Source organism: Pipistrellus hanaki (genome assembly GCF_964339955.1).
Source record: "Pipistrellus hanaki genome assembly, chromosome: 4".
NCBI lineage: Eukaryota > Metazoa > Chordata > Mammalia > Chiroptera > Vespertilionidae > Pipistrellus > Pipistrellus hanaki.
Genome location: NC_140506.1, coordinates 60,686,400 through 60,699,256, shown reverse-complemented (window position 1 = coordinate 60,699,256; position 12,857 = coordinate 60,686,400). Strand labels below are relative to the sequence as shown.

Here is a 12,857-nt window from a genome sequence, read left to right as displayed (position 1 = left end):
ACTAATATTCAGCCTAGTACATGAGGGAGGAGTCACTAAATTTTAAAGTGGGGTTTTATACAATGCTAAAGTCCTGGTTGGTCCCCATTCACCCAATCTAACAGCACAAAGTTAGCACTGTATAACTAACCAAATCTTTCTCTTAGAGAATGCAATAAAAGTCATGAATATATTTATCAACGAATAAAATATATGACTTAGCAAACTGGTCAATGACCTTTGGGAAGGATCCAGAATTAAAAGATTAAGGCACTGAATTTCCTTTTTCAATATGTACTTAGGCTTGCTAAGCACCTATTATAACTTATTATTTCCTCATGAGAATTCCATTGCCTCTTCTCTCCTCTTCCAGAAATAGTTTTATAATGCTAAATTTAAATATCTTTAAAATACAAGTTCTAAGATATCCTTGATAATTACTGACTAATGTTTTATAAAGCAAATATTTAATCCATTTTCAAGTAAATAATTTCTTTTTTAAGCAGTAAGAATTTGGAATTGTGTTAATCACCCAAGGCTAGTATGACCATGGCTAAAAGAAGGACACACAACTATTTGGTGGAGAGTAGCCACAGAACATTTGGCATACTAAAATATGGATATTCCATTTAAAAACTGAATAAGCATATCAATTGTACCTAGAAGGTGCTACTAAAGGACAAACAGTGAAAGCTGCAAATCATGCATAATTTATGACCGTGTTTACCACCTTCATTAATTAGAGCACTTTCCATTCTTACCTCAGATTTCTCCAGTTTATTTTGTGCATCAATTTGTGTAACAATCTCATTCATGTTGGTCTCCAATACCATTCCCCCCATCACCATTTCTGCAAGAATATTGTGAACCTAAAGGGAAAAAGATAATAGACACCCATAAATAAAATTCACAACAAAAACATTTCATAATTCCAGTAGTTTTTGGTTTAAATACTACTGAGTCTACTTTATAAATATGAGCTGTATAATAAAATAATTTGAAATAAGGCTTACAACCCACTTTCATCACTACTGTGAAGCTTTAGGTAGTTATAAATAACCTCTTTAAGTCTTATTTTAATGGGCTATAAAACAGAGATAATAATAGTATCTCCTTCATAGATTGCTGAAAAATTAAAAGAGGTCATCCATGGAAGTACCCAAAACAAAGTAAATAATCAATAAATATTAGCTACCTAATGATATTCTTAAGAGAGAGGAAGCAAGAGATAGAAACATCAATGATGAGAGAGAATCATCTATCAGCTGTCTCCTGTATACCCCACAACCTGGGCATGTGCTCTGACCAGGCAATGAACTGCGGCCTCTTGGTTCACAAGTCAATGCTCAACTGAGCCACACTGATCAAGCCGAAGGTAATTTTTTAAAATCACTTTTCTTGCTAAAACTTTAGGCCACTTATTTTCAGACTATTTCATTAAATGGCTTAATAATTCAAAACAATGTTAAATTACATGAACTTAATACAGAAAAAAAATCTATATATAGTAAAAATGGAATCTCTTCTAAATTCTGTATTACCAATACCCAATAATACTGATTAGAAAACTCAGTCATTCTCCCCCTCTCTCACCTCCAGCTTTTAACAGGCTAGCAGGCTCCTACTCTACTTTCTTCATCCTTACTATACTGCCTTATTTCATTTCTTTCTGGACTATTGCAACAGATTCCTAAATTGATTTCTCTGTCCTTAATCTCCCACCTAGCAATACAACTTAAAAAATAGTCTTGCCCCCAAAATGTACAAAGCAACAATGATACCAATAAAAGCTTATTTAAAAGATTAAATTGAGCCCAAACCGTTTGGCTCAGTGGATACAGCTTCGGCCTGTGGACTGAAAGGTCCTGGCTTTGATTCCGGTCAAGGGCATGTACCTTGGTTGCGGGCACATCCCCAGTAGGGGGTGTGCAAGAGGCAGCTGATTGATGATTCTCTCTCATTGATGTTTCTAACTCTCTATCCCTCTCTTTTCCTCTCTGTAAAAAATTAATAAAATATATATATTTTTAAAAAGATTAAATTGATTCAGAACAAAGTCTAAAATCCATGGCACTAAAGGCACTTCAAAATTAGGCCTCTTGTCCAGCTGTGTGTGGCTCAGTGGTTGAGCGTTGACCCAGGGACCAAGAGGTCACTAGTTCGATTCCCAGTGTGGGGTGTGCAGGAGGCAGCCAATCAATGCTTCTCTCTCATCATTAATGTTTCTATCTCTCTCCCTTTCTCTCTGAAATCAGTAAGAATAAAAGAAAAAAAATTAGGCCTCTTGATCACTAACAATCCCCCCTCACAAGAAGTGTCTATTTTATATCTATGCTTATAGAACCACCTCTCCTTTTCTATCTGTGAAAATATCTACTAATCCTTAAAAATCCAGTTTAAGTGTAATTTTCTCCATTCATACAATCCTAAGCAGAGAATAAAAACAGTATTAACTAAATCCATTTTTACTTTGGCAACTAAAAATTAACATTTTTTTCCCCTCAGGTAAAAAGCTTAGAAGATTTGACAACATAGGAGTAGTACCTTGTCTACATGGAAAATTAAATCCAATTCACAGACATTTTCAAAACACTTGTCTAATGTTTCCACAAATACCTAAGAAAAAAGAAAACAGAAAAAGTTAAAAGCTTTTGAGAACTGTGTGCGTTCATTCAAATCTATTACCTATAAGGCAGACAATCTTGTGACAAAAACTTTTATAAATCTGTTATTACGTGTCTTTTTTAATTAAAAAAATTATATTAAGTGCAAAAGGAGTAATTATAAACTATTCTTCATGGAAACCACTGTTCAATACATTAATATATAAAACAAACCTTGCTGAAAATAAGAACTAGAAATTCTTAGCGCCTTTTACCTACAAAAGCATTGAAAAATACTCAAATCAAGCTCCCTATCCCTGTGTGAGGAAAAAGAAAGTGTATTAATATTTTATCAGGCCTTAGCTGGTGTGGCTCAGTTGGCTGAGCATTGTCCCATGCACTGAAGGTGACTGTTTCGACTCCCAGACAGGGCACATGCCCATGTTGCAGATTCAATCTCCAGTCAGGGTGTGTGCAGGAGGCAACCAATTGATACTTCTCCATCACATTGAAGTTTTTCTCTCTCCCCCTCCCTTCCTCCCTCTAAAATAAATAAAGAAATTTTTTTTTAAAGAAGTATTTTATCAGGATAGATGGGCACAGTCCAAGTCGCTATCACACCTAATGTAGCCAGTAATTTCCAATTAGCAAATCAAATAAAGATCACTAAAAATTACTCATGGAAAGAGTAGTCTTTGGAATCAGACTTCCTGGGTTCAAACTCTGGCTTGAATACCTTCTATGACCTTATATGAGAAAGAATTAACTCAGCCAACAGGGCTTGCTGAAACCCTACACATTCCGCAAAATGGTCCGATTTCAGACTAGCCCTCAGCTAGCTCCTGGGAAGTGAGAGCTTGGAAAGTTTTGTCTGATAAGAGTATTTAATGTACCAGTATGAGCAGTTTATGATACCAATGTGATTTATGGCAAACATCTCTTTTTATCTGAGGTTCAGGAACTTAAGCAATCAAGGTCAGTCATAGAGGTGCTACCTACCTATATGACTGACACCCAATAAAAATTCTGGACACTCAAACTAAGATGAGCTTCCTTGGTTCAGAACACTTTGCACATATCATCACATATCACTTCCGGGGGAATTAAGCACATCTGTGTGCCTCCAGGGGGAAGGACACCTGGAAGCTTGCACTCTGTTCCATCAGACTTTCCCTCTGGTGTCTTTATGATTTCACTCTGTATCTTTTCACAACAACCCTCACCATGAACACAGCAACTTCTGAGTCCTGTGAAGCCTAGTAAATCATTAAGATGGCCTTGGGACCTCTGATATAAACAATCTCTAAAATTCTACCTATTTGTATTTCTATTCCCACCACCTTTCTGAATGGTAGCTTTCACAGACAGAGTATTCAATTTATCATCCACATTGGGGGGCGGGGAGTATTAAGAGTAAAAAAGAGCAACCATTAATTATTTTCCTCTCTCTATATAAAGAGCCAGGGTAGTCATATCTACAACGAACGAAGGCTCCATCAAATGCCAGGCTGCACACGCAGCAGGAGAGTGGGCTGAATTGCTGACCTCTCGGAGAGAGAGAGGCGAGGCTGATCAGCAGTGGCAGGGCTGCTGGTGAGGCCTGGAGAAGCAGGAAAGGTTATCCTGCTTCTCTCTCCAGGCCTGGCCTCACCAGCAGCCAAGTCTGTCTGTCTGTCTGTCTGTCTCTGCCCCAGAGGCCAGCAGCCTGGGGCAGCTGCTGATCAGCCCCGCCTCTACGATCATACCCAGAGATAGGCCCGGAGATGCTAGCATAGAAACCAACCGATCAGAACCAAATCTGGGTGAATTGTGAGGAGCTAATGGCTGCCTAGAAGGCGGGCTTTTGACGCTGACAGGCATAAAAACCCGACCAATCAAAACCAAATCTGGGTGAATTGTGAGAAGCCAATAGCTGCCTAGGAGGCAGAGCTTTTGATGTTGACTGGCATAGAAACCAACCAATCAAAACCTACTCTGGGTGAACTGTGAAAGCAGAACCTAAGATGGGGGCTGAGGAGGGGTATTCAGAGCAACAACTGTTTGGTGTAAGATGTAAGAAAGTGATTCTATTTTTTAATGATCGGTTTGGTATACAGTGCATATGGCTGGCTATCAGTCCAGATATAGGGATTATGTGTTTTTGTCTGCCAAGAGCATGTCCTCCTGCTGAAAAAAGCCCCCCCCCCACCCCATTTAAGCAATCCTATCCTATATACTCTATCTATACTAATAAAAAGGTAATATGCTAATTAGACTGGGTCAGCTGGCCATCTTCCAGATGTCTAACTTCCTTCCAGACAAAGCCATGGTGGTGGGGGCTGAGGTAGAGGCACTTAGGGAAAATCAGGCCGGCAAGGGAGGGCAATTGGGGGTGATCAGGCAAGCAGGCAGAGGCAGTTAGGGGCGATCAGGCAGGCAGGCAGAGAGGTTAGGGGTGATCAGGTAGGCAGGGGGGCAAGGTAGGGGCAATCAGGCCGGCGGAGGGGAGCAAGGTAGGAGTGATCAGGCTGGGAGAGGGGCAAGGTAGGGGCGATCAGGCTCACAGACAGAAGGGTTAGGGGCAATTAGGCAGGAGGCAGGCGAGTGGTTAGGAGCCAGTCATCCAGATTGTGAAAGGGATGTCAGTGCGATGTCCCACAAGGGGCCCAGATTGGAGAGGGTGCAGGCAGGACTGAGGAACTGCCCTCCATGCATGAATTTCATGCATTGGGCCGCTAGTATATAATAAAAGCCTAATATGCAAATTGAACCCACAAATTGGGTGATCATTTGGGAGTTCAACCAGGAGACCGGGAGTTCAACCACTGACTATGACATGTTCTGACTACCAGGGCGTGGTGCAGACATGGCGGCCGTCAGCAATGCAGTGCTGGCAGTGGGTGGCAATAGAGGCACTGCTGGCACTGAAAGGCCCCAACCAGAGTGGGATTGCAATGGAGAGTGAAGCAGATGAGTGGGTGGTGCCAGGCTAAGGCAGGTGTGAGCGGGGGCTCAGTTGCTTCCCAGGGCCCAGAGGTCATCTGAAACTTGCCCTTCCACTCCAGATGCTTGTGCTTCCATCACTGGCCAGGCATAGGGACTGCACCTATACATGAGTTTCGTGCACAGGGCCTTTAGTTATCTATACTAACAACAGCCTAGGTGGTCATCATGCACTCATGCCATGATGCCCTCACACCATCACAATCCCACAATCCATCACCAGGAGGCTGTGTGCGCAGCAGGCGCACATGGGTAGGTGGGGATTTGATGCTGCGTGTGTGGTGTGGAGATGGGGTCTGGCAGCCACTCCATGCAGCCAGGCCTGGGGGTCCCACGGACCCATGAGGTGCAGATGTGGGACCACCGGCTCTGACCTACCTTTTTGGGGCAATACATCGAGGAGCCCCATATGAGTGGGCAGGGCCTACATTTTTGGGTGATTGATTAAGGGGCTCCTACATTGTGAAAGGGACCCCACCTGAGTGCATGAATTTCATGCACTGGGCCTCTAGTGTTATAATAATAGATGTGATGTTGTCATAATAAAGCAATAGCTTGCAATAAGAAATATAAGCAGGACTGTTCAAAGCATAGTGAAATGTATGGTTACCCTATTCATAGGTGGTCCAATGGGACAAAGAGTAAATTCTAAACAGCAGGTTTCTTGCTATAACTGCTCATCAGTAAAATGTCATAATTATATGTTCTTAATTTAGGAAAACAATTCCAAAGACTTAATGCACTAAATGTTAAATTGGCTTTAAAAAAAATCAAAGACCCTCTTTAAAAAACTTTCCAATATGCATAACAAGTAGAATGGTGGAGGTATGGGGTGGAAGGGAGAGGGCAGGCAATAAAGGGGTCAGTAGGAGAAAAAAGGGAACATATGTAATACTTTCAACAATAATGATTTTTAAAAAACCTTCCCATTTAGCAAAATTACTTAATATAGTTAGAAACTGAGTGCCCCCCAAATAGATACACACTGCCAATCTGTTACATGGACAAAACTAATATAAAACTAATAATCTATAAACTGAAGTGAAAAAAAAAAAAGAAAATAAATTAATGGGGTCTAGCCAGAACCAAAAAATAATAATAAAGTTGCAACTGCACTATATTTCACAAGGAGAAATATTTTTTTAATATATTTTTTTATTGATTTTGTACAGAGAGGAAGGGAGAGAGATAGAGTTAGAAACATCGATGAGAGATGAGAGTCATCGATCAGCTGCCTCTTGCACACCCCCTACTGGGGATATGCCCGCAACCAAGGTACATGCCCTTGACCGGAATCGAACCCGGGACGCTTCAGTCCCCAAGCCGACACTCTATCCATTGAGCCAAACCGGTCTCGGCAGGAGAAATATTTTTTAAATGCAAAACATTAGTAGTAAATAGTAAATAGCACCCTCTTGTGTTTCATTTTTTAAGTAATATAAATTTTAAAGTTAATTTCAATATAACAATTATCTACTAAATAACTATTTATTAATCTATGGCCTCAAGGAATTCAAAGACTGGTGGAAGAAAAATTATTTTTATTTTACTAAGAGAATTGTGTTTTAAATTTTCCTTCTTTTTAATAATACCTAATTTAAAAAAAATAAACTCTTAAGTCTCAGTTTCTTCATTTGGGCATATTCATGGCACCCATCCCAGAGTTGTTTTAGTGATTAAATGAATAACTATAAAGAGCTTTGAACAGTGTCTCACCAAAAAAAAGACTCCATATACATTAGCTAGTACTATAATACTATATACAATTTCTTTTTGAGTTTGGGGACTTCTGCTAAATTTCAGGAGGACTTTATCCTACTGTTTCTAAGCTATAATATTAAATGAAGTACATAAATGTAAAACTAACAAGTTATAAGATAGAAAAAGTCTTAAGCCCAAGAATAATAAGAATAAACTTAAGAATACTAATAGAATGGCAAATGGTCTAAAAAAATATTTTCTTAGCAGGAAAACATTCTAGAGAGATAATTGGTTTCACTCAAACCAAGATAAAATATACCACTAAAAATATACCAATAATGCTATCGAAGAGAGACTGAACTTAAAAATCTAATCAAGTACCTTTAAAAAAATTATGAATATAGCCTAGGTACACACTCCAATGTATACCACTGAATAATATTCATAATCTTAAAGGTATGACTGGATTCTAGACTGAATTTTCACTATATCTGACTTGGACACTAATGTGCCAATGATTACAATTCTAGTAAAAATAGAGACATTTATTGTGCATTTACTAAGAGAGAGAGAGAGAGAGAGAGAGAGAGAGAGAGAGAGAGAGAGAGAGAGAGAGAGAGAGAGAGGGAGAAACATTGATGTGAGAAACTTCAACCAGTTGCCTTCTCGTATGCACCCCGACCAGAGATCAAATCCTCAACCTAGGTATCTGTCCTGACCAGAACTGAACCTACAACTTTTTGGTGCATAGGGCAACGCTCCAACCAACTGAGCAACACCAGCAAGGGCTAAATTTTCAATTTCAATATGAAGGAATTAAGAGTTGATGAAGGGACTACCTGTATTTTATATTCATGACATAATGATTCTGAAAGATTATATCAATGATTCTTTTTGTATGATTATTTCTCGTAGAAAAGGTTAGTAATGATAAACTAGCATTTATTCAGTCTATACTATTATGGCAGTGTTACTGTTCCAAGTGCTTTAAGTAGATCATTTTATTTAACCCTGCACAGTAATCCCATAAGGCAGGTACTTTTATTAACAACTATTTCTGAAGAGTAATCTAAAGCAAAAAGTTAACTACTAACACAGTTATGTAGTAAAGTATTTATTAAATTCAGAAAGTCTCACTGCAGAATCAACATTCTTATTTACTAGGAATAATCCTTTCAACAACAATAAAAAACAGCACTTTGTTTTTAATGTAGTAAAAAGTAATTATTTGGAAAATACATAAGCGCATAAAGCAAATGTTTAAGTTCCCATATTTTCACCACCCACATTAACCTAGAATTGTGCAAAACAAAAACTGCTCATACTACAGGAAATTACATTGTAGCCCCTGCATTAAGACTTCCCAGAAGTCTAAGGAAGAAGTGGGGTTTTGAGTTTGTAAGGCTAATACATCAAATGTTAATTTTAAAAATGAAATTAGCCTCTGATTATTTCTTTTTATGCACAAAAGCCAAGCATGAGAACATTAGAAAAACATATATTGATATAAATTATTAGAACTATATTTAAACTTCCAAGCAAAAGTTGACTTAAAAAATGAAATGGCCTTGAAAGATAGTCTACCTATAATTAAACATGGTACACTTGATGTTTTGAGCACTGATTTCAAACAAAATAAAATGAACAAAAATCTTAGAAAGTTTTCCACTATACAATTACAACTAATAAGTACATAAGGCATGATGGGAAAATCAATACTTGGCAAATACTATAATAATAATTTTGGGGGGGCAAGAGTTATCAATAGATGTTAAAATTAATGATCAAAAATATGATTAGTAAAAGAGTATTTATGTGGTCTCTAAATTACTCCCTAAAAAATACTTTTAAGCATGAAGGAAAAAATGAAAGTTTACAGTAAACCTACAGGTACTAATTTACCCAAGAAATCAGAATAAATATCACAAGTATTGATAATAGGACAAAAATGATATAGTGTACCTCCTGATATGATGCATTAAAAAGGAAGTAACATCGATTCTGTGGTATTCTTGCCAAAAATACATAACCTGATTTAATTATTAAGAGATACCAAACAGCCGAAACCGGTTTGGCTCAGTGGATAGAGCGTCGGCTTAGGGACTGAAAGGTCCTGGGTTCGATTCCGATCAAGGGCATGTACCTTGGTTGTGGGCATATCCCCAGTAGGGGGTGTGCAAGAGGCAGCTGATCGATGACTCTCATCTCTCATCGATATTTCTAACTATCTCTCTCCCTTCCTCTCTGTACAAAATCAATAAAATATATATTTTTTTTTAAAAAAGAAAGAAATACCAAACAAATCCAAACTGAGGAATATTCTAAAAATAACTGGCCAGTACCATTCAAAGAATCAAGACACGAAAGATAGGAATAAAAGACAAAAATTGAAGAACTTCTGCAAAGTAAAGGAGACATGAAAATTAAATGCAATATATAACCTGAATTGAAGTCTGAATGAAAAAAACATCATATTAATGAGACAATTGGCAAATTTTGTACAATGTCTTCAGGTTAGACAGAAGTATTGTATCGGTGTTAACTTCCTGATTTTGATCACTGTGCTTTGATTACATGGACAATGTTAAATTTGGAGAATCATGATGAAGATAGAATAGGTACGAATTATTTGTATTATATTTCCCATTCTTTTGTAAGTCTGAATTAATTTCTAAAAAAAATATTTAAGGAACCAAAAAACTTGAGGAACCAAGCTCAAAGGGAACTCTCCTGCTCTACATCCAATTCCTTCCCCCAAACCTACCATTCTACAGTAGGAAGTAAAGAATTCACCTTAAAGAGAAACACTATAAGCTCAGTTGTTTCCTCTCTCTCAAGCATATTTTGAAGGGGAACAATTAAATTTTAAGTTGCTTCCAGCTCCAAAATTCTGACTTTAAGTACCTGAGTTCCAAAATACTTCCTTCACCACTATAAAGTGAATTATAACAACGTCTACTACATTCTAGGCTCTATGCCGTCAGCTTCATATATATATTAGCTCTAATTCTTACAATGCTGGAAAGGTAGGTATGAATATCAGCCCCTACAGATAAGAATATTCGGAATGGATAAGGTTAAGTAATTTGCTCAAAGTCATTTAACTGTTAGATGACAGAGCCAACAGTCAAATCCATACCATCTGACTCCAAACACCAATTTCACACTATGATGCCTCCCAAGAGAATTGTTGAGATGTCAACAAAACATGTAAATTACAATAGCAAGAAGTATCATCAATTTGATTCCAGGATTTATCATGAAGAAGTAGCAATGTAAATAATTGAAAATGTAAATTTTACATTTCTAATTATTGAAAATTAGACTTCTCAACAAGAAAAAAAAAGATAAGAAAAAAAATCTTCAAAATGCTGAATTAGTCTAACAGTCTCTAATTCAATTGTTTACAGAAATATTGTTTTATTTCCCACATATATATGAGACAAATCTTACTGAAAATGAAAAGTTTTAAAACTCTGGCAGAATTTTCCTAAAATGATCTTGGGCACTCATTCTGGTTTACCTGGAAAATAAACCAACTAGACCAGGGCTCCCTCTTTCTCCAGCAGGAGGAACTGCATCAGAACTCACCTTCCCATGGGATCAGGGTTATATTCACCCCCACCCCCCACCACAATGGCCCAATAAGAAAGATGCAACCTCCAAATGCTAGTCAGCTGAATTTCCCAGTTTACACTTAAAAACAGGTGGCAACTAAACCTATAGAGCCTAAAGCTTAAGTAGTGTAGATGTGTCATCTCACTGACAAGAGTGCTTTTAAGCCTACAGAATAATGATGTGGGGTGGGGCAAGGCCTCCATTGGCACCATTCTATGTTAGGTAGCACCTACCTGGGCATAATTTCCTATGCTATACTGGAAAGATTAGGTGATCTTTCTTCACCTAAGTATTCTTGGCTTACAAACTAAGTCTATTTCTTACCATATAATTTTATGATCATATAGACTTTATCCAAAGCCATCACACACATATAGAATAAAAAGATTCACAAATTCTTATAAAAGTGAAAAAGATTAAAGGAAAATTCTTATCCAATTCAATTTGTATACTAATTCTACTTTATATGCCTTCCTTAAAAATATATGCTTTAATGATGTTGGCTAAAAATGACTGACAATTATGTCAGTCATTTATCCACAAGCTTCATGTATAATATCATTTTTTAAATCCTCACCTGAAGACATGTTCTTTAATTTTTAGAGAAAGGAGAAAGAGACAGAGAAAGAGAAAAGGAGAGAGAAAGAAACATCGATGTGAGAAACACTGATCACTTGCCTCCTGCATGCATGCCAATGGGAGCCAGGGATTGAACCCACAACCTAGATATGTGCCCTGACTGGGAATCAAACCTGAGATTCGATGTACAGGATGACACTACTACCAAACGAACCACACCAGCCAGGGATACAATATCTTTTTTATACCTGTACCTATTCTATGAGCTGGTATTATCATTACCCGATTTTGCAAATTAAAAAAAAATATGGTCAAAGAGGTTAAACAACTTGTCCAAAATTATATACCAGTACAAAGTGGAGTCTGAACGACTTTAACCACTATTAGCTTGCTTTTATTCACTGATCTTTCAAACAATCTCATGAGGTCTGTAGACAGCAAATTGAAACAGGCATAGTTTACAGGTAAAAAAAAAAACAAAAAAACTTAGGGTCTATAAAGATTAAATGATATGTCAATCTCATACTAAATTAGTATTAGCAGCCATAACTAAAATAATTTCACAAAAACTAGTCTAACACACTTGGTACCATAGTAGTAACACTTGGAGTCTGAACGACTTTAACCACTATTAGCTTGCTTTTATTCACTGATCTTTCAAACAATCTCATGAGGTCTGTAGACAGCAAATTGAAACAGGCATAGTTTACAGGTAAAAAAAAAAAAAAAAAAAACTTAGGGTCTATAAAGATTAAATGATATGTCAATCTCATACTAAATTAGTATTAGCAGCCATAACTAAAATAATTTCACAAAAACTAGTCTAACACACTTGGTACCATAGTAGTATATAGTAACTTGGTACCAAATGCTATACTTGGAGCTCTAGTTTGCTTGTTTATTCTAACATAGCCAAAACTTATCTTTCTATATCTATAGAAAAGTTATCAATTATTTCTAAACTACAACTGAACAAGACTGATGGTGATTTAATTGCTACATGGGGTCCAGAAAACAATGACAGAATTTGGAATCATCAAGTGAATTTTTATGCCTCCATTATCAGCTTGGCATCACAAATTAATTGAGGACAATATGACTGCTTATAAATAACTCAAACAACCAACATTAATATTTAATGAGCTTCTATTCTCACTCTGTAAATATTTTAACATTCCCAATGAAGATATGCCACAACAGAAAGGACTCTAAAAAAAGCTAGCTATCAACTCTGAATTTATTATTTGGCAATCAATATCACACTAAAATAGTACACATCAGATACAAATAAGATCACCTTTTCCCCCAACTTATAAAGAATTAAAAAAGGAATAAGAGAAAACAGAAGCTGATTATCCAATTTCAATTCAATTCAATGCCTTTCTCAGATTTTAT

General features: G+C 37.0%; 1 protein-coding gene across 2 annotated transcripts in view; it reads right to left on the bottom strand.

The window, feature by feature from the left end:
• Positions 1 to 12,857, bottom strand: part of AP3S1 (adaptor related protein complex 3 subunit sigma 1) — a 53,510-nt gene that overhangs the window by 12,845 nt on the left and 27,808 nt on the right. For both annotated transcript variants that reach the window (XM_084882859.1, XM_084882858.1), the window contains exons 4-5: positions 2,524 to 2,595; positions 741 to 848 (exon numbers count right to left, since the gene is read on the bottom strand). In XM_084882859.1, coding sequence (XP_084738985.1) covers positions 741 to 848; positions 2,524 to 2,595 — 180 coding nt within the window. The remainder of the gene's footprint in view (positions 1 to 740; positions 849 to 2,523; positions 2,596 to 12,857) is intronic.